Source organism: Indicator indicator, chromosome 2 (assembly GCF_027791375.1).
Source record: "Indicator indicator isolate 239-I01 chromosome 2, UM_Iind_1.1, whole genome shotgun sequence".
Lineage (NCBI taxonomy): Eukaryota > Metazoa > Chordata > Aves > Piciformes > Indicatoridae > Indicator > Indicator indicator.
The window spans coordinates 37,836,330-37,857,683 of record NC_072011.1 but is presented as its reverse complement, the minus strand read 5'-3'; the positions used below and the strand labels follow the sequence as shown (position 1 = coordinate 37,857,683).

At 40.0% G+C, this 21,354-nt stretch overlaps 1 protein-coding gene across 1 annotated transcript; it reads right to left on the bottom strand.

Annotated features, from left to right (window-relative positions):
* Positions 1-5,606: 5,606 nt before the first annotated feature.
* On the bottom strand, positions 5,607-20,860 carry CEBPZ (CCAAT enhancer binding protein zeta). The gene is made up of 16 exons (XM_054393359.1): positions 20,711-20,860; positions 19,001-20,532; positions 18,233-18,464; positions 17,495-17,669; positions 17,229-17,317; positions 16,664-16,717; positions 16,140-16,242; positions 15,002-15,070; positions 12,617-12,683; positions 11,145-11,245; positions 9,619-9,679; positions 8,385-8,584; positions 7,250-7,333; positions 6,707-6,768; positions 6,540-6,621; positions 5,607-5,810 (listed from the first exon to the last, which is right to left on the bottom strand). Exons 1-16 carry the CDS (start codon positions 20,858-20,860, stop codon positions 5,671-5,673), a joined length of 3,201 nt encoding a protein of 1,066 aa, XP_054249334.1. The 3' UTR covers positions 5,607-5,670.
* Between the last annotated feature and the right edge of the window lie 494 nt (positions 20,861-21,354).

Sequence of the window (21,354 nt, the reverse complement as noted above, 5' to 3'; positions counted from 1 at the left end):
GGATACAGGCAGTAAGGTTAATCAGTAGCCTTTTCCCAGAGGGAAGATTTGTAACTATAGCACCTTGTAAACTTACAGCACAACACACAATGATCTTGCATTTTGTCTTTTTTTCAGTGCATTTACTCTGTCACTACCTGGCTGACAAGGCTGGAATTAAAGTCTAGAGAATGATCATGGTTTCTCAAATTTTAGGGTTGGATGGTATCTTTTTATTCCTTTCTGTGCTGCTTCTGAGAAAAACTGCTCCACATGCCATAGCTATTTTCCATCCTGAGCTCTATTTATGACTTCTGCGTGTAACTTTAAGCAGAAAACAGGGTGAATTGTGTTCTTATTGTTTTAACCCAAACCCCTACAAAAGAGGCTTCTGTGGTCCCATTACCCAGTCCATATACCATAGAGTCCCTAGCTGATTTTCATGTAACTGGACTGAATCTAGACCTAGAGGATTTGTCAGCAGTTGGAAGTACAATGATTTTACTTTTAATCAGAGAGTAAAATACTGTGGCTTTCCATTGTCTGGGATTATTTGGGGGGTTTTGTGTTTGTTCATTCAACACAGACACAGAAGTCTGCTCTTGTATTACTCATGAAAAATTTTATTGCTGCTGCACCAGTCATGATCAAGCCTGTGTTTCTATTGGCTAAAATATAAAGTTTTTGAGGAAAAAAATACATAGTGCTCCTATCCGAGACTGAAGGACAGCCAATATCACAGAGCAAAGCAGCATGATTCTCAGTGAGGCTGAGTGCTTTGGACAACCTTCCCACCTCTGCAGAACAGAGGGACTGTTAATTGTTTCCAGTACCACCATGCTGACCCCTAGAATGGCCTCTGCTGAGTTAGAATTTTGAACCATCTATATAAGAATTCTTTTTCTCAGCAAATTAAATGCTTGGATGTGTTTAGGGCTTGGTTCACATAGTAGTCTGAGTAATTCCTCTCCTTCTCCATTCTATTCTTATTGTCTCTAATACCTATAACCTTCACTGAAATTACAGAGATGACAAAATGTGCTAGTTTGTAGTCAGCTGGGATGAGAAGTGACTCTGCTCTTGGACCAGCAATGGAATTAACACTGTTTAACTATTTCTCATTGCCCAGTATCACTGCTTTAAGGTTTAAAAAAAGACTGTCATATCTCAAAGTTAAATACAAACTGTGGGGGAGAGGAAGCAGAAGTAGTGTACCACTCAAGACTCTATGTCCTCTGTGTGAGGCTCTGAACACTAAATCAAACTGGCAGGGGGCTTTTTAGTTAATACTTACTACTTTTGACTCCGTATTATATGACTTAACTCTTTATCCTAGTTTTGCTGGGACAGAATGCTAGACCAAATCACAGGCTGCAGGCCATTAGCAGTCTGGAGTTAGCCAGGACAGCTGACCTGAGTTGGCTCACAGGTGTAACCCACATCATAAAGGTCAAGCTCAGTATAAAGGGGAAAGTTTGAAGAAATGGAAGGCTTCTGCTTGAGGTTCTCCTGACCCTGCTCTTTTTCCTTCCTCTGCTTCTGAGGACTGTTTTCCTCTTTAGTGTGCCTGTTGTATCTTTGCTGGGCCAAGTATAACTTGATATACTTTGTGTTGGCATTGGTATCAGTTTGCTATTTCTTTACATCTCAACCCATGAGTGTTCTGTCCTTTTTCTGATTCTTCTCTGCTGGCGAATGGTCATCAGGTAATGGAGCAACTACTACAGTTTACCCCAGATATGGGCTAAACAGACAGTCCTTGAGAAGGAGCTAACTAAAATGAGGATCTATGTGTTTAATCACAGGTTGGATAATTTTTGAAGTAGATGCCAGGAAAGTGCAGAAAACATTTGGTGCCTGGTGACCACTGTAACCTTCTGGTACAGAATTGATGCTGTGTGTCTTGTTGTTCACAAGTTTGGTGGCTGAAATGCTATGGCCAAGATGAGCTGTAAAATGAAGGACTAGGACTTTGTGCAGGAAGTGCATTATTCCAACACAGAAGGAAAATTTCTGACTGACCCAAGATGGAATTCTGACCTGTTTAAGGGATGTAATTTCAGCTTTACCTGTGAAGTACTTCTCTGATGCCTACACGTTCCTGTTACAAGGAGTACATCCCTCTGACATACACCAGCAGGAGGGTGGTGTATGACTCTAATTTTTTTCTATTTAAGGTATTTTGAAATGGTAGAGTTGAAATCTTCACTGTTACTTCTGCCCTCCCCAAATTTCATATGCTTCTTTCTCTCCTCCCTTTCCAGACATGGAAGCTGGGCTGATCCTGTCCATTTACAATCTACAAAGCAGGAATTTGTTGAATAAAAAAATCCCACTGAAAGCAAGCAATACTTGCAAGCTCAGTCACCAGGGAAAACAGGATTAAGATCGGAAAAAGTATCACTCCATAGGAATGAGCAGCAAAATATTGTATCTAATCTTGCATAACATTAATGGGGTGTGGGGAATTATCTCACAATGAAAATGTTCCCAAGAAAAAATCCCAGGAGGTTTTCTTTTGGCAATAAAATCAGAGTCCTACTATGGAGTTAACAGAGACAGCGAGTAATGGGAAACAATCAAATCAAAGCCACAAAATAGCAAGAATACTACTCAGCGTGTTACCAAACCCAGCAAGTTAACTCCCCAACACTGATTTTAGCTTTGAGGAGTAGACGCCAGGCACACAGGGGATGACTCTACCTATGCGAGCACCCAAACTAGCATCTTGCAAGGAATATATATCAGCATTCTATGCATATTCACTCAAATTCTGGGAATTTATTAACATATTCATCAGCCTTGCTAGTATATGCAAATGTCTCTTCCACACATGCATTTCCATTATCTGGTGAATTTTTGGGGGAGGGCCTTTAAGAATAATCCCCTTAACTTCCTCCCCCTCTGATGGTCTTCATCACTCTGTTCACAAGCTGACCCCGAGGTTCATGCATGCTTGGAGGTGTGGACTCATTAGTGAGAGTCTTAATTGTTTAGGAGCTTTCTCCTCTTCCAGAAAACTGCTTAATTCACAATTTATTACCTTTCCCTCTGTGATTCATCATCTATGTATCTGAGGTCTACAAAGATGGGTCTCTTTCTCCAGCTGTGTTATCTCAAAGAAACAAAAGCTAGCAAACTAGTGACTTTGATACTGATGCTATGATACTGCATTGTATCAATCGGGCAGAGATAACTGCCACCTCAGGGGCTAAACACCCCCTTTTGGAGCTGGTGTGCACTAATGCCTTTTTTCATGTTAGAAAGATAGACACCGAAATCTTACACGGCATGGAATTTTTCTTCAACATTCTCACGACAGAACTAGAATCCTTTTTAACAGCCATAAGCCGCATGTATCTATCTGTGTTTTCCCATAGCAGGAAACACAGACAGCCGCCGCTGGCTCCAAGTACTGCCACCTGCCCTCGCAGTAGTCCCGCCGGGGCAGCAGATCAGCGCCCGCTCTGCACCGTGCCGCGAGGGGTGGTGCTGGGCTGCCTGTCAGGAGGCAGGGCGGTCGGGGGTGTAAGGATCTGCGCAGTTGCTGCGTGGAAGAGCGCTGCGCATGTGCGGCCGCTAGTGCTGATTTCCGTAGGGAAAGGGCGCCCTGCTCCCGCAGTGGCCATGGCGCGGCGCGTCGTGAAGGGGCTGCTGCTGATGGAGGCGGCGGGGCTGCTCGGCGCCCTCCTGCTCTTCCGCGCCATGGACCGCAGCCAAGGTGCGGCAGGGCGACCGTGGGGGGCGGGGGTGCGGGGGTTCCTGTGTCACATCCCGCTGGAAGCGGGGTTGGGGGCTGCCACTGCCGCCGTGACCCGGGGAGCTCCCCATGCCGGATCGGCCTTAGGGGGCCGGAGCACACGGGGTGTGTGAAGAAAAATCCCGACGCAGGGGTCAGTAGTTTGGCTTGGCTTAGTGCAGGCACACCCTAGTCATGTTTTAGGCGGGCCCCAAGGACAAGCTGCTTGTTGAGTTTTATAAAATGAAAACCATGGGGAAATGCTTCGAGTGCAGCACAGCACATGGCCGCCAGCATCACAGCTGAATCTTTGCATGTTTGGACAGCAACAGCCGTCGGCTCAAACCTGAACACAAGAGGCAGAAATGGATGGAACACCAGGCATCTGGTGTTCAGCCCTTGAAGGGATGCCCAGGCTCATGCCTAGCTCTTAGTGGCTGATTTTAAATTTCCCAGGATGACAACAAGCCCAACTACCATGAGGCAGCTAGTGTCATTGACCAGATCATTTAGCTTCAGTCAAGTCTTTTAGAGCCCAGGGAACACAAAAACAAGCCCAGCACCAGCTTGCTCAGTTAACACAAGATTTGCTCAGCAAAGCAGTGGTTTCATTTTGCTGTCAGGGCTGCAGCACCCGCTTTACAAATGCATGCCCCTGCAGGAAGAAGCAGGCAGTCCTGCTACCCATGGTCAGCCTGAGCCAGAGGGTAACTGCTGCAGGGAGGGCATAAAGTGAGCTTCACCTATGCTACCCTCAATTTGCATTTGTTATGCCAGACAGATGTTAGCAAGCTGTTACAGTTTGGTTATCTTTGCATTTTTATTAAAAAATACGTAACTAAAATGAGAGATCTCTGTGACTGGATCTGCCAGCCTAGCTTGGTGCTGGGGCATTCACTGTTGCTCCCTTCCCCCCTTACCAGTTCTGGGTCCTAGTTCTTTTATAGCCTTTTCAGATTTTCTGAAGCTGTAGCTCCTGTAGTTCTGTAAGTTGCAGTGAGCTCATCTTACAATCCTGTATGCTCAGAATGAGGCTTTTCCTGCTGTCTTTATAGTAGCACTAGCATTGGTAAGATCCTCTTCTATGCACTACTGTAAATCATTAAAGTAGTATAAAACTATTATTACATCATTTTCTACTGGATTGTCAGTAGCCCACAGCCTGCTTAAAGCTGTGTAAGCAAACAAAGCAGTTTTCCCAATTTTCATTTGCATGTCAGTTTCAGAGGCACTCGGCTTCTTGTGAATTTGTAGCTTGTATTTATCACAATTGTGAGAAAACTCAGTAAATACTGGGGTAATGAGGCTGCACATCAGTGACCTGAATACATTGAATTGAATACATTGAACTGAATACACAGTGACCTGTGATACATTATTTAATGGTGGCTGTAACTCAGGAGCTCAGACAAATTTAGGTAAAACTGATATATTTGTCTTAAAGTATGCTGAGTAAAATGTAATTTATCTTTCTTGTCAGATTTCAGATACACAATGCAGAAGAGGTTTCCATCAATTCTGGAAGGTGGGTGTGGAGTCGTGGCTTCAGAAGGATGGCTGAAGCTTCTGTCAGCATCTTACACATAAAACTCTTTTTTTATTACTGTTTAAATCTTATCCCAGGAGACAGTGCAGAAGTGTATATTCTTACACATTGGTGTGCGGAGTGTCAGGCTGTTGGGTAGAGTCCTCAGAACTGGAGGACTGTGCATCCAACAAAATTAGGCATGGCTGAAGGTGAGCCACTTTGTGGCTAACTTAAGAGCTGACATGGATAATTCCTATTTTTCAGTGTATTACAAATCCAATGAGTGGACTGGAATTCATGGCATAAGGGAGAATGACCAAATGACATGGTTAAGCAGCAAGAACTGAAGTAAGAAAGATGTGTGATTAATAAAAAAATATTTTAGAATAATTGTTGTTAAAATGTCCACATTAAAATGTACAGTTCATCTTTTTGATTTCTTGTTTTTGAACTTGTTTTTCAGCCCTCTGTATCTGAACTGTTTCTTCTTTCTGATGATGCTTTTCACATCCCTATTGTGAAGCCACTTGTCACGCTCTATTTCCCACTGGATCTGTTTGACATCTGTAAGAAGGAAGGCAAGAAATGATGAGCCAATGGATTATCTCTCACCATGATAAGAAATACATGATTCATCTGTAAAAGTTAAAACTTGGCTTCTGTATTTATAAACATTTTAACACCAGAAAGTTTCGTGTTTTTTTTCCTTTCACAGAACACACCCAACCCTCTCAGAGTTTAAGACCACTCTTGCCATTGTGATGTATTTTAGTAACACTAGGCATGCTTGTGTTTGAGAGATGTTGTTAATGTTTTTCAGGTGACATCAAGCAAGACTTGTAATAGCTCTAACAAAGGACTGATTACTCAATCAGTGTATACACAATTAATTAGAATTATTCCTGCATAGTTTCCCAGCTTCTTTTGCAAGGAAATATTCTGGTAAGGAAAGACAGCCATGCCTAAAGCTTTGCCTTCAGAATAATCCATGACATATTTTATCAGAGCAAAATTCACATGAGTGCTTGACAAAAAGCATACTGCCCATCCCTGTTTCCAGTGTGAAAGGGCCACATGACAGCCTCTTTTTCCTGAAGCCTTATTCACAGTTAATATTAGCACTGCGGACCTCTCATAACAGAAGGAATTTCCATCTCAGTGACAAGCTACTGTCCCTACTGTGTGATTTCTGATCATGTGTTCAGTTAAAGAAACTGCATCTTTTCAAGTACAGATTGAAAATAAAGAAGTAAACCATCATTACAACTATTTGTAGTTGCAGCACATACTTACTTGCATTATCTCTGTTGGCCATTGCATTTATTCCAATATTGTCAAACTTAGACCCAGCATTTTCATCCAGCAGATAGCCAAACTTTAAAGAGAGAAATTTTAGCATTTTATTACAAAGAAACAGGTAAAAGGTTTGATGAATTTTGCTAAGCACTAATCAAACTCACCTCTTCTGCAGATGCCAGTATACTGGCATCTTGGAGTTTTCTCTTCTTTCCTCGGTTGGATCCTTCAAACAAGAAGTATTACTCTTTATGAGACAGAACATGAAGTTCACAAAGATACTAAAATGAAGTGTTACCACAGGGACTTTTTATTTACTGATACCATCTAAAATATCTGTGTTAAAAACCTTTACTCTCCACCTCCCCTACAAAGAAAACAAGAAAAAGTTTCCAAGCAAGACTTAAATAGCACAAATCTGTGCCTCAGGTGTTAGCAACAGATGCACAAACCAGCAGTCCAACTACATCCTTCCTGCAAAAGTTCTTCCTTCAATTCCCAGTTCTTCACTAGCAGATTGTCATTCTGAGTTAGATGACATCAGTTGCAGGACAACCTCCTTTTCATCTGTGGTTTATTTAAATCTGAACCCAGATGCAAAAGCATAGATAACCTACTGTAGTAAAACCCCCTGCTCACAAAGTTTCTCGTATTCTGTATTTGTAATTTTGCCTTGTCAAATGGAAATCATGGCAGTGTCTCCTTACCTTCAAGTGATCCCACAAAATTCATCTCTTTCTTTCTCTTGCCCTTTTTACTGGTAGACTTCAATTCCTTGTCATTGTTCAGGTCTGATTGGGGGGAGGAGGGGAAGGAGAAAGGGGGGGGGGGAAAAATCAGTCCCTCAATTCTTGCACCACGTGTACATCCTTAAAGCACAAGAGTCTTAAAACTTACTAGGCGTATTTGTCATAGTGTTCTGAGTGTTTACTTTAAACAAGTTCATAACAGGGTGCGCACAACCCCATCTGGGATTTCTTCAGCCTAGACAATGAAAAATTGGCCAGTGATACGCTACTCTATGTTTTTTTTTTCCACGGCACCAAAAAGGAATGAAATCCGATACTAAGACACATAAAATATGACAGCAAAAAGCAGGTGTTATGTAAACCTGAAATGTCTGCTTGGTAAGTTTTGATCATTTCTGAAGTAATAATTTCATGACATGTTAATGTATTAACAGCTGTATGAACAGTTTACCTCCTTTACCCTCAATCATCTTTTTGCAGCCTTATTAGTTGAAATACTCCACCCATCTGTACTTTTCCAGCCTTACAAAGTGTATACTGTGTAAACCATGCTTTTCAGTAGAAAAAATAGTAAAACCATAGAGGTAATGATCAGTTATTATTACAGTGGAAATAAAAATTTGGGTGCATAGCTGTATTAGAAGATTACTTATGAGACAGCAATTTAAGTAAGTTACCTCATCTAAAAAGAGAGAAATTTTTTTAAAAATTGATATTGACTAAGTCTAAAGAAACAAAAAAATTACCAAGTACCAGATTTTTGAGATTTTTAAATATTTCTTCTTACTGTAGCCAGTTATTTGTCTCTAAAGCTACTTTTGTTATTGCCAGTGTTTAGAGAATAAAATAAATATGGTCTTGTTAACAAGTTTTTATATAGAGATGCCTAATTGTCACTCTCATACCTATGAGACTGTGCCTGGGAATGTTTCTCTTAACGCTTTATTGTCTAGAGGAGGACTCATCACTTCTTTTCTTAAAAGCAAAACTCCCACCTAGATAACTAAATCTGAATTTATATATGTAATTACATATTCAGTAACCTTTTTAAAAGCTTTTTCTTCTTGTTTTGTGATAATAAATGGTAGTTTACCTATGCTGTTTTCATCATCAGACACATCCATAAATACACCTCCTTCTTCATCCATATCCACTCCGAAGTCCTCCTCCATACTTCCTAAGGAGACCTCATCATCATCCAGATTACTGAATTCATCTTCATCATCAGAATCCTCCCAGTCAGCATTGGATTCCTCGCCTTTTTTACTACCTTTGGTTTTCTTTTTTATGTTACTAAAAAAGAAACATAAGCTTAGCACCTCATTGTGCACAATGTTTGCATCCAGATAACATCTATCTAAAAGCAATCACTGCATTAGAAAAAGTTCAACATCATTGCACAGTACCATAAATGAAATCTCAGGTACGTTTTCAGTGTCACTAAATGGAACTGTGTTACAAGTCAACCATTTTAATAAATTCTAGATAAAATCCTACTCTGAAATTAACAGAAATGTCAGCTTCAGTATTTTATCTCCTATATGTCTTTGTGCCTTCTCAGAAAGTCTTTTCTGTAAAACATACAAACTGCTGGTTTCCTTAGCAGCTCCAGCAAAGTAAGGAATTATTTATTTAGTTTTCTTCAGAAAGGAAACATGGTTCTTAATGTATTAGATGATTACTTGGTTTATGTCTCCTCTTTGCTATTTTTCACTCACAACAGTCTGGATCACAAAAATCATCTTAAATTAGAGGTTTAAGCTGCAATTCTCCTTTCACCTCAAAAAAAAAAAATGGTTTCTGTGCTGATCTGAAAGCTGTATTGCAGGTGCTGAATGATCTTAAAGTTATTTTCCAACGTAAATGATTCTATTATTAGTGAAACTCCTGACTTCCTGAGAACTGAGCTCTGTGATTCTGGATTCCACAAAGTTAATTTACTTCATTAGTTCTAGTTACAACCAGTATTCACAGCAGCAGTACCATTATGCCTTATTCTGATGTTTTTCTTCTTGGTAATTCCCAAACAGAAACTTGAGACAATGAAAAACAAGTACTGAGTCACTGCATTGCATATATAAAATAAAATAATACAGGTCTCACATGTCAAGCCATGGACTGTAAGCACCACAAAATCATGATGCTCCATTATGGGACATGTGAAAAGTAGCAATACCCAGCATTCAACTGCAATTGCCTTTTTTTCTTCTTTTTTTTTCCCCAAGTGATAGTCTGAGACTTTCTGAAAAGGTCTATCCAATTTCACAGAGTAAAACTCAATATAGGGATTAAAACAGTAGATGAAAGAACCAATTTAAAAGTCTTACCCAGCAAAATCAAGGTCATCCTGGTCAACATCAATGGCACTATCAGTAGCTTCAAATGTATCTGAGGGAAGAGAGAAAATTGTTTATTACTACAAAACAAAGCCAAACAAAGAAATATTAAGACATTGCAAAATATATTAATTTCAGGTATAACTACCCTTAACAGTTTATATGATCTGCATCAGTAACAAGAGGCCCTGATGCCAAAGGGTTCACACTCCTACAGAAAAATATTCCACAAAACAATTACCTAAAACCACTGGGGCTTTTTCTTAAAAAATATTTTTCCTTTGAAAAATAATGAAAGTTTCCTTTTATTGAGGATGTAATTTCTGGCAAGAACTGTATGTGTGAAACACACAAACACAAGTGGACACACCATTGCACAGCGAGTCAAACTTGGCAGGTGGGACATCACTAGAAGTCTCAAACACTTGCTCCAAGTCAGAAAAAGACTCAGTTAAGATCCTCCAAGCAAGTGTCCTGTCAGATAATCTGTATGCTCATTTTCAGATTAGAAGTACTCACTATAATTTTTGTCAGAAAAGCAAACAGACTAGTGAAAGCTCCTATCATCAGATTCACTTAGTAAACAAATTGCTATATAAAATTGTGGGCAAAATCAAAATCTGAAGAATTACAACTGTAATGTTTCAGAATAAAAAGTAACTTTAGAAGTTCCTTAATTTAAAATTGTAAGTTTATGGAACAAATTCTCAGAGAACAGTTGAGTTACTAGAGATACTAACAATAAAATTACAAACACAATTAGAAACAGATTCTTGTCATAATTAAAACTAATTGTGTCACTAAGAATCCTCCTATGGGTGTTCAAAATTCTCTAAAAATATTGTACAAAACAGTTGTGGAGAGCTAACTGGATTTTTTTCCCCAAATACACAAATTACTATATAAATAAAATATGAAATTGTAAAATAATGGACATTTTATGCTACACTAACAAATTTAGGTTCTTGAACAAATCATATACCAATTCCAAAGCAAATAAAGTACATACTACAGGAAGAGCTAAGACTACTACTACCCTAATGGACCTAACTGAAAAAATAACCTCATGAAAGATGTTAGGAACAACGAAAGAAAACTCTAAGGAAGACTGAGAAAGGCCAAGCAGTAAAGAAAGAATAATAGCAAATGTCACGTGCTCTTAGAAAAAGTTACTTAACTCTCAGACTACATCAAGAAAAGAGAAAGGCACGAGCTGGCACTCATGAGCTTACGTTCAAACATCAGATGACTTCCAAGCATTTGAACAAGCTGATTTCTGCTGCAGTAGGGAGAGCAAGACCTCTTTTACAAGGTGGCCATCCAGTTAGCTTATGTGATGGACAGTATGAACTGTTGGTGCAGTAGCACAGAAGGAGAATTGAATACCCTTTTTTTTTTTCACTTCCATTTTCATGTATCTGGCTCTTATACAATATAAACTATGAAAAGGATAAATTAATAATTTGCATAAGCAGGAAATATTGGGATAGTTACTGCAAGGAAAAACACAACCTTACCAAGTACTCTTTCAAATTCATCATCATCTACATCTTCCACACTTTCTTCATCATCCTGACGCCTTTGTTTCTCTCTCCTCTTATCAAACTTTGAATAAAATCTGAAATAACATATTGTTATCAAACACAAAAATTACAGGTGATGATCTTTATAACAAGTTTTAAAAAAAAAAAAATCAGCCTACAGATTGGTTCATGTATACTTTTGCCAGTTGAAAATGCTAAGTAATGATTTCAAACACATCCCAAATCAGAAATTCATATTCTATTTGGGTTTTTTAAAAGTAAGACATAACTGTAAATTTAAAATGAAGAAATTTCACAGCCAAAGGTGTCAAATTATTTTGAGCATGAAGAATTTATATAAGGGCTTAAGAAAGATGCAAAAATCTGCCTTATACTGCTAAGGAAAGAAGGATCAATTTCAACTTGAATCTAACTGAGAAAAAAAGAAAAAGGGAAGAAGAAAAAAGGGAAAAAAAACCCCAACAAGATTGATCCATTAAATTCTGTTACATTTTCCTCCACAGCCCTCTTCTTTTGTGTGTTTAGTTTCACCTTCTATCAGCCATTTTAAATTGATTTTTCTCCTTCATTTTACAACGAAGAACCACAGAAGACAAATTTGAGCATACACAAGAGCAAAAAAGCACAGCACTTTGTATTGAAGATTTTAAATGTGTAATGTCAGTCATCTTCAAAGTAACACTGTTAACTTTTCAGAGATATGATTTAAGATTTTTTCTTTAATATCAAAATATCTCAATTTTATTTATAATATAATACTCAATTGTATTTATAAGATTATAATACTGTAATATCAACTAAAATTATTAAGTCCCATTAATCTGATACTTTTTTAAAATTTAACAAACAAACAAAAAAGTTAATTAAACAAAATAAACAAAACTGATCTCCTAAGGAGACACAGGTATTTTGATGTAAGAACAAATCTTTGCCACATGTGTACCGCTTTGGTTTTAATATCACAGCTGCGTTTTATATCATTATCTGAAATGAAAGCCAACTAAATGGAAAGAGCTATGAATATTTTTTAAATATGCAGAAAACTAATTCCTCTGACTTTTTTTTGCATCCTTCCATTCTAATAAGCTTTAATGCTAATAACATGCATGAGAAGTATATTAAAAAGATGTTTATAAGAACTGCAAGCAACAGGACATTCATCATTACCCATTGTTTAAGGCCTCTTTATTACAATGTCCAATATTACTTGGTTGTAGACTACAAGCCCTGACTACCTTTGTTCATAAGTGATACTCTTTCTTAAGCACTTTGGACAAATATTGAAATTATTTTCCAAGGAAAGTACTGTCATCACAAGTCACTCAAGTTAATCAAATTTTCCAAACACTTGGAATACCAGAGAGTACTTACAAATGTAATGGGATTTCATGGGAATGCATTAAGAACCCAACACTTAAAATGAATGTTCACGAGTATGTCATTACCTGTGAAAAAACACTTCATCTACTGGGATTTTGCTTTCATCTTTGGTACGGAATTCCTTACTATTGACTGCAAAAACGAAAAAGAACTGATTTTACCTCAAGTTGAAATTACTGTTGTTTTTTTAAAAGGTAAGACAGCATGCACAGGCAGAGGTACAAAAATACCCAATGTCATCTGCTAAATAAACAGGAGCTCACCTCTAAATTTCTTCAAACCAACAGCTCTCGATGTATATAATAATACTCAGATGTGAGCATGCCCCATGGAAAATCAAGAGGCACAGCCCTAACCAAGTTCTAATCTCTGTATCATCAAGGGAGGTTTTGCAATGTCCTAGAGCAGCAATGCACATTTAAAAACAAAATTTTAAAGAAAGGACATAAGATAATTCCTCTGTCATGCACTAAAAGCTGAAATCACTTCTGCCCAGCACCTCCCAGTGGTAGGAGAAATGCTCAGCAGCACTGCAAGGCAGGACCATACACTAGTTCAGCATGTTGAAGAAGGGACTGAGCCTCATCCTGTTTTAACTGCCAAAGAACTGAGACAAAATATGATACTATGCAACAGCAGATTGACTAGGGTATTGATCAGATTACCTGTGGAGAGTTTTAGCTTCATATATTCCCCTTTCCCTCCACCTCAGAAGTAAATCGAAAGACCTACTGATTATCTCAGCAGGAACAGACTACAAAGTTTTCTAAAAAGACAAAGGACCAGGTTTCTGACACCACATCAGCGTATCCACAGAATGACTCTTCAAATGAATAGTAGAAGGTACCAGAGGATTTGCAGTTTCAGTTCCCTAAGCCTCAGCAAAGACCAGCTGAATGCAACAAGTGCATTAATTTATCCGTATTTTTAATACCAGATGCTTCATTTGTGGAACACAATTTCCTCAGTTCCAGTTCTAAATGCTCGGTCTGCTCCTTCGAGTCAGAATAAACTAAAAAAAAAATGCAATAAACTTTGCCTTTGAATACATTCCTTCCTTAAGCTTTGATAGCCATAAACCCCTGTATCAGTAACTAAAACTTCTGCAACACAAAAGACCTAGAGGACAGCACATTCCTGGGAATGTCAGAGATTCTAACACAGACGACAGTACCTCTTCTGCCCTCACCTTTTCTGATGGTTTACCTGATTTTTAACTGCTTGTTCTTACTACCAAATCCTGACCTTAATCACTGGAAACAGTAGGATAAAATAAAATTTTAAAGAAAAAAAAAAAAAGGTAGCCAGGAATACTCAGCAAAATAACAGTGCCAAAGACTCATTACAGTAATCTAAGAATAGGTACAGATGTGGCATTGTATGAAGTAAAACAAATCATGTAATGGAAGAGTTTAATGTGATTTATATCATTATGTAAATCCATTTTCTGATGTTTTGAGTAACTTTTTCAATCATAATAAACAGAATAAAACTTGTTAGATGATAACAAATAAAAAAAGCCATTACACAATTCTACTATATTAACTACCCCTAGATCAATATATGTTCTAAGGATTTTTATATAATCTTAGATACTTTTAAAGAACTTTAAAAAATATCATGGATAAACTAGGAACCCAGGCATATTTGTGAGCATAGAATGTAGTTAGTATTTTATAAATTCATGTCCCTCTGAAGCTAGTAGCCTAACAGATTGCTCTTCTAACTAGAAATACCATCAGCTGCAACAAATTCTAAGGGTTTTTTTTTAGCCTTTTTGTCACCCTAAAGGTTCACACCGCCAGCTACAAGCAGATGAGTAACAATGTTCTAAACTTTTTAGACAAGACTGCAAATCTCTTTACCTAGGGGGTGCATTTCCTTTTAGGGAGATGCAGGAAAAAAGATTACATAAGAGAAGGTAGAGGAAGTGTACACAGGTGATAGCACAGAAAACAAGGCATGCAGTTTTCAGTAGCTCTGTCCTTTGCTATTACACACTTCTTAATAGGATGGGTAAAGAGTAGGTATGATACCTGCCTAAGAAAAAGGAATTACTATACCAGAAAGTATTTACAATTAGAGGGGGGAAACAGAGAGAAAAGAATGGTCTTAAAAAAAAAATTGGTACATAAAGCCAAGTGCTACAGTAGAAGACAAAATATTTTCCTACCCAAAAATCTAATAGTTGAGGTAACTGACTTTTCTCTGTCTCTTGTTCTAAGAACGATTTAATGGATCCAAAGTTTCATCTGTGGAGATTCCATGCACCCTTACAAGAAGATTACAACCCATCCTGAAAATGAGGCACAACCACTACACACCTGACGGACAGGACTTTATTCTACTGCTAACAGATAACAGCACACGCAGCACAGATGACACGTCTACAGCAAACAGCCAAGAATTTTTTAGCCATCATAATATTAACTGAAAAAGGGGTAACTTACCTGCTGAATTCCGCATATCTTTCATAAACTGCTTCTTCTTTGGCTGCATTACAACACTGCTGGTGTTTTCTGCAGCAGAACATAAATCCAAAATAAATTACTTTAACATTAATGATACAAAACTCTGAGGAGTGGCTGTGATACACCAGAGGGGTTTGCTACCATCCATAAGGACCTCAAGAGGCTGGCAGGAACTTCATACAGTTCAGCAAGAGGAAGTGCAAAGTCCTGCACCTGGGCAGGACCAACCCCATTCACCTTTATGTGCTGGGAACTGCTCTGTGAGGAAGCACTTTGGCAGAAAAGGCCCTGGACACCAAGCTGACTGTGACCCAGCAAGGTGCTCCTGTGGCAAAGAAGGCTGATAGTATCCTGGGTTCTAAGGAGGGAAGTGCTGCCAGCAGGTACTGGGACATGACCAGTCCTCTAATCAGCAGGGGTGAGGCCACACCTGAAGTGCTGTGTCTGTGCTAAGAGAGATGTCGAGTTACTGGACAGAATGCAGCAAAGGGCCACAAAGATGGTTTGAGGAGATTGGAGTACCTCTTCTATAAGGAAAGGCTGGGAGACCTGGACTGTTCAGGATGGAGACGAGAAGGCTCAGGGGAGAGCTCATCAATGCATAACAAATACCTGAAGGGAGGGGGTAAATACAGATGCACTTTCCAGGTGTCCAAGATGGGGCAAGAGGTGATGGGCACACACTGAAACACAGGAGGCTCCAACACTTCTGCACTATGAGGGTGATTGTGTGCTGGCATGGGTTGCCCAGAAAGGCCATGGAGTCTCCATCCCTGGAGACATTAGAAAGTCATCTGGACAGCTGGGGCAGCCTGCTCTAGATGGCCCTGCTTGAGCAGATGATCTCCACAACTCCTGTCCAACTTCAACCACTCTGTAGTCTTTGCATTTCCCTGCCACTTTGTTTATTCCAGTTAGCAATTTCTGCACTGCAGATGAGAAAGTATGTGATTGCCAGCTGGCTCTAATTTGCAGACATCTCTCTTGTAGCCCTGAAGACTGTCCTGTGCTGCACTACCTTGAATATTTGACAAGCATAAAGTGCTACTTGGCAATCTGAGAGAAAAAGAGGTTGGTCATCATCAATAATCAAGGTCATGTTCAGAGAAGTTCATACCTTTGCCTTTATGGAGCTTGGGATTTCTGTACACAAAGCGGTCCAAGAATCTCATTAATGTGAAATCCTGCAAAGGGTCACCAGAGTACTGAATGTGATTTCCCTGAAAGAAGAAAAAAGTCAAAACCCACTAAGGTCTTCATTTTAGAAAGACAACAACTAAATGAGGACTCCAACCTGGAATAAGCCTGACACTCCTGTACAGACTGTCATTTTTGGAATTTCAGTATTTTCTTAAATGAAAAACAGCTCCTCCTTTTTTTTTATTAACTGCCTTGCAATGCACTGTGCTAATAGTAGTTAATATTCAGCACTATTTGGATAACTGGTATTCAAATTAAAGTTTCAAATACCTATTTGTGCATGATTTGAGTATTTTTGGCACAGTATCACAACAGTTAAATGATTTTTTTTCTAACAGTAGAGTTCAAAATGCAAGGAGGCTTTATCACAGTTTTCTGAAAAAGCAAGACAGCTCACATAAAAATCAATCTTCAAAGCTACAGGCTAGTAAAAGCACTTACTTCTAAGATTGTTTTTGCAAATAGGGCCACAGATGGATGAAAATGTTCAGAAAGCTGAAAAATATAAACAATTTATTTCTACTTTAAAAATAAATGCAATCATTACTCATGCTGATGCATTAGACTCCTGACACCACCATTATATCATAAAAATCACTCTGTAACTTGGCAAATAACACACAGACACATGTAATAGTGCGAGGCTGATGTGCTCTGCCCTTGAACAACTGAAGAACTTCAAGTTCTCATCTTTTGGTTGTGTCAACCAAATACATTCTTCTTAAAACTGTACTTAATTCAACGCTAAAAAGTGTTAGTGATACAAAGCTAAAGATCCAAAATTGAGAAGAGATTATTATTTTCCAAATCTCCACTTAAAAATTCCTATTCCCTACCCTGGAATATCAGCCTTGTATGTAACACGTACAAGCTTTAAGCTAAACAATGTGTCATTTAACCTTTCTGCTACGTTACCCAGCTAGCTACTCCTATAACCACGTTACTTTTCTTCTCGCCATAAAAGGGCCACACTGACACAGTAATCAGCAACACAAGAATGCTTTACCTTCTTCAGTTCCCAAAGGCTTGTATTTTCCGCACCACAGTATACAGGACTTCGGTGCATAGGATCATAGGAAGCTCCGCTCTTTCTGCCTGAGAGTTGGAGGAGATGAAAACTACTTACATTTCATCAGGCAACTTTAATGCTGCCCATTATTCCTAGCTGGACAGGCTACATTCATTCAGTAGCAATTTCACAAGAAGTCTTCATCAATATCCCTGTTACAGAATGTTAGAAGTTAAATGAATTATGTTTTCTTGACAATTTACCTCCCATGTTCAGATGATGCACCCACGAGGCTGTTGAATTTGAATCTTTCATTTTAGCAGAATTTTCCACTGTATTCCTCTTTTCACCTTCTGCTTCTTTGTCTGCATCCACATTCTTTTCCTCATCCTCTTCAACTTCTTCTTGATCCTTAAAGCACTCTTCATCATCTGACTCCTGAACAAAAAGTTAGCAAACAGCTAACTTCCAGTTTTATTCAGATTCATTAGGAAAAATGCACGTACAGTTCTTAAGAAGCTACTTACAAAATTATTTTTAAAATTATGACCAACGCGTAAACCTTGATACAGGATTTAAAACTGAAATTTACAGCTTACATCACAAAAGTGTAAGGGTCCATCCTCCCTGCCTGAAGAAAGAAAAAAAACAAACCAAAAGAAATCCACTCCTGCCTATTCTTCAGAGCCTGCAGAAAGAAGACACAAGCAGGCCATGTTTTAACAGAGCTTTTGAGTGAACAACGCTCATCTGCTGACTTATACAGCATTTAGCAAAATAATCCTCTCTCCATGAGCAAACTGCATGAGAACTGCAAGAATGCTTAAAACACCTTAATCTGTGCAGATTTTTAATGTAGTTGTATTTGCTGAAGTGCTTCTTCCCATGAGATAACATTTCAGCAAACTCCCAGATTACTAATAAACATGTTAGGGAAAGACACTTATGAAACCTATCAGCTCTTATTAAAGAAACAATAGGACAGAGATATCATCATATACCACATGATCCTGCAACTGCACTCTTAACTCTGGTTTTACTTTCAGAAGCTCAGACAGAAGGTACAGGGTTCCACAAACGAAGGGTGGCATTTGTCCACAAGTGATTTGAAGTAACCTCTTCACAAAGGCCTTCACGCGCCGTAACACTACATCTGCCTTCAGAGATTTATAGACAAGATTAAGAAACATGGATGGCTTTGAGCAGGTTGCTAAAGCAGGATCTAGAAGCTTCCTGTAGAAAACACATGAGAAAATATTGCTGATGGTCATAGTACAGTTAGAATAATTGCAATTAACAACAATCACCTACATTTTCCAGAGTGCTATTTAAAATACCAGAGACAGCTTGTTCCCCAGTATTCAAAATCATTATGATCAACCCTGAAGTGTCAACAGCTGTGTAGTATTTCTAATTATATGTAAGACGCTGCAGAGTAAAAAAAAAAAAATCTATACCAATAAACAAACAAACAAACAAAAGCCTCTAAGAAAATATAAAGAAATTGTAAAAATTATTTTGGAGTTAGTTATCTATTAGTTTGAAATAATATCTGAAATTAAAACATGCCACCATAAAAACGTGCATTTGTTTTACCCTCATGTTAAGTCCAATAAATCACATGCATTTTCTCAAACAAAATGTCAGAAATTTTTAGCCAGACACAAAACTCACAAGACCCTAAAAGCAAGGGAAGCGTATCTACAACTTTAAGTTAACAGTGACATCATAAAATGAAATTCATGTGAAAAGCACAGATTGTCACTTACTTGTATAGTGCTGCATAGTACCTATCTGATACAGACTGCTGTGAGTCCATCACTTGAAACAGCAACATCAGGGCCTGGACACTGGTACTGAAGTTGACAAGATGCAGAACTTTGAACAGTGTATCCATTTGTTCTTTCACTTTCTCATCACCAGTCTCAGCATAAGGGTAAGCTCTGTTTACCCCACAAAGAAGAGCACTGAGCATTTTGGATTCAACGTCTTTTTTCTTAATGCAGTTCCGAAAAAAGCAGAAGTACAAAGTTATCAGCTTGCTAGCCAATGCACTTTCTTCATGACTGAGGACTATTTGATTTAGAAAGCAAATGGCATAATATTGGGTTTTCACATTAATGTTTGACCGGTACAAAAGCCTCTCCACCTCACTGCACACTACTCCCTTCATATTTGGATGCTTGTGAAGTAATGTCTCTAAAAGGTAAGAGGCTTTGGTGGCTATTTTGTTCTGAGGGTCCCCCAATTTATTTACCAGCTGAACAAGCAGAACTTTCTCCTGCTCAGGCTTGTTACAGAGAAGTTCGTGGGCAACTGCCAAAGCTCGTGATTTCGGTGCTGCCAGAGAATCATGACTCAGTGCTTCTAATGCTTGCACAAACTCTGCCACCTGTACTTTCAACTGATGCTCGAAGTACCACAGTATCAACCTTCTGTCTCTTGAATCCCTGTTGCCACTTGACATTTTCTCTATGTTGCTAAATGGTCGCTGCGAGAAAGACCATAATTTTCGATTGTCTGGCAAGAGATCTGAAATGAGAAGCTCCCTGAAGGTGTCCAAAGCCATGAGGCTCTGATGCCGGCTGCCCTTTTTCTTTATGAGGTTTATCAAGTTCTCAACATACTGGAGACTGTGAACAGCACTGTCCTGAATAAGAAGGGTCATTGCTGCCATCCTATCAGCCAAAGTACCCGATGACACAACAGTTTTCATCCATGTTGAAGAGGCTCCCTTCTGATAATCTGTCTTATTTTTATACAGCTCTACCTCATGTTGGTACAGCTTTTGAGCCAAGGTCTTATACTTGGACAGGAGCATCTGATTTTGTGGCTCTGAAGAGAACTCATTGGTGTATTCCTGTTCATACCATTTGCCCCCTGGCTTTATCAGTATCACTTGCCTTGCATGAAATTGAAAATCTTCTTCTAGCCTATTCCTCTGTGTCAAAAGTTGCTGGTCCTGATCACCATCAGCTTGCTTCTTCTTGCCATCTTTCACGTGGCTTGCCTTTTCTTTGACTTTTTTTTCTTTTTTCCTTTCTAACGAAGGAGAGTTAATTTCTTTCTTGCTTTTCTCTTTCTTTGTGGTCTTCTCTTTCTCCTTGCTTCCACCACCGCCATTGTCCTCCTCCTCCTCCTCACCCTCCACAATCAGGCAATTTTTCGCATACTTATCGATTCCCAGGGAGCTGACAAAAGCCTCCAGCTCCCCTTCCTTCAGGTCGTCGATAGCGTCCTTCTTGCCGCCGTCCACCATCTCCTCTGTCTCGTCCACGGCACACAGCATCAGGTAGTCTTGCTGCGGGTAGCAGCGCACGGCCGTTACCGACGGATACGCATTAAGTCTGCACGTTCCCAACGGCTTCCCTTACCACCCCCACCGCGCCCCGTGCCACACAAGGGCCCGTCCGAGAAGGGACTCATCCCGCGGGCGCCCGGCCGCCACGTGCTCCCGCTCCCTCCGCTCCCCGCCTTACCTTGGTGCCGCCGAGACGAAGCACCTCGTCCAGCGTGAACTCCTCAGCTTCTCCATCTTCATCCTCTTCTTCATCATCCTCCTCCTCCTCCCCGCTGTCACGGTCTGCCGCCCTCAGGTCCTTCAAGCCAAAGCCCCACAACGCCGCCATCTCCGCCCGTCGGAAGCTCATGCGCCGCGCTTCCGGCCCCGAGGGCCGGCGGGAACGCAGATCCTGCAAGGGGAGTGGAAGTCGCGGGGAATTTGCCGTGGGCGAGGCTGGGAAGCACGGGTAGGGGCCGTATCAGGTAAGCCTCAGACGCCTCTCGCTTGCCCCCAGCGGTCTTTAGCCGGTAGCCCGGCCTCACGTAGGGACAGGGGCTCAACACGGCCAGGACCCGGGGAAGAGGAGGTGGAGGGGCTGCTGCCATGGTCTCACTGCCCTCGCGCCGCTCGCTCTTCGCTGCCGCTCTGAGTCTCGCCGGCCGCAGTCGGCTTCCCTCTCACCACGGTTAATGGCCGCCTTAACCTCCCCCGCCCCCTCGCGCTTCTCTCGGAGCGGCGGGGCGCGAGCTGCGCCGCTAAGACCCTTGCCGTGCCTCTCCTCTCCCCACAGCTCCGGCGGCAGCGCAGACCTCTTCGGACGCGGGGGGCCAGGCGGAGACT

What these genes read in the sequence shown, in the direction of transcription:
- CEBPZ (XM_054393359.1), bottom strand. Translation starts at nt 20,860, where the DNA reads ATGGCGGCGTTGTGGGGCTTTGGCTTGAAGGACCTGAGGGCGGCAGAC. An exon ending in GCATCATCTGAACATGGGAG is followed by an intron (nt 17,318 to 17,494) that starts GTAAATTGTCAA and finishes TCCAACTCTCAG; the next exon opens with GCAGAAAGAGCGGAGCTTCC. An exon ending in GCCTTTGGGAACTGAAGAAG is followed by an intron (nt 16,718 to 17,228) that starts GTAAAGCATTCT and finishes TATATTTTTCAG; the next exon opens with CTTTCTGAACATTTTCATCC.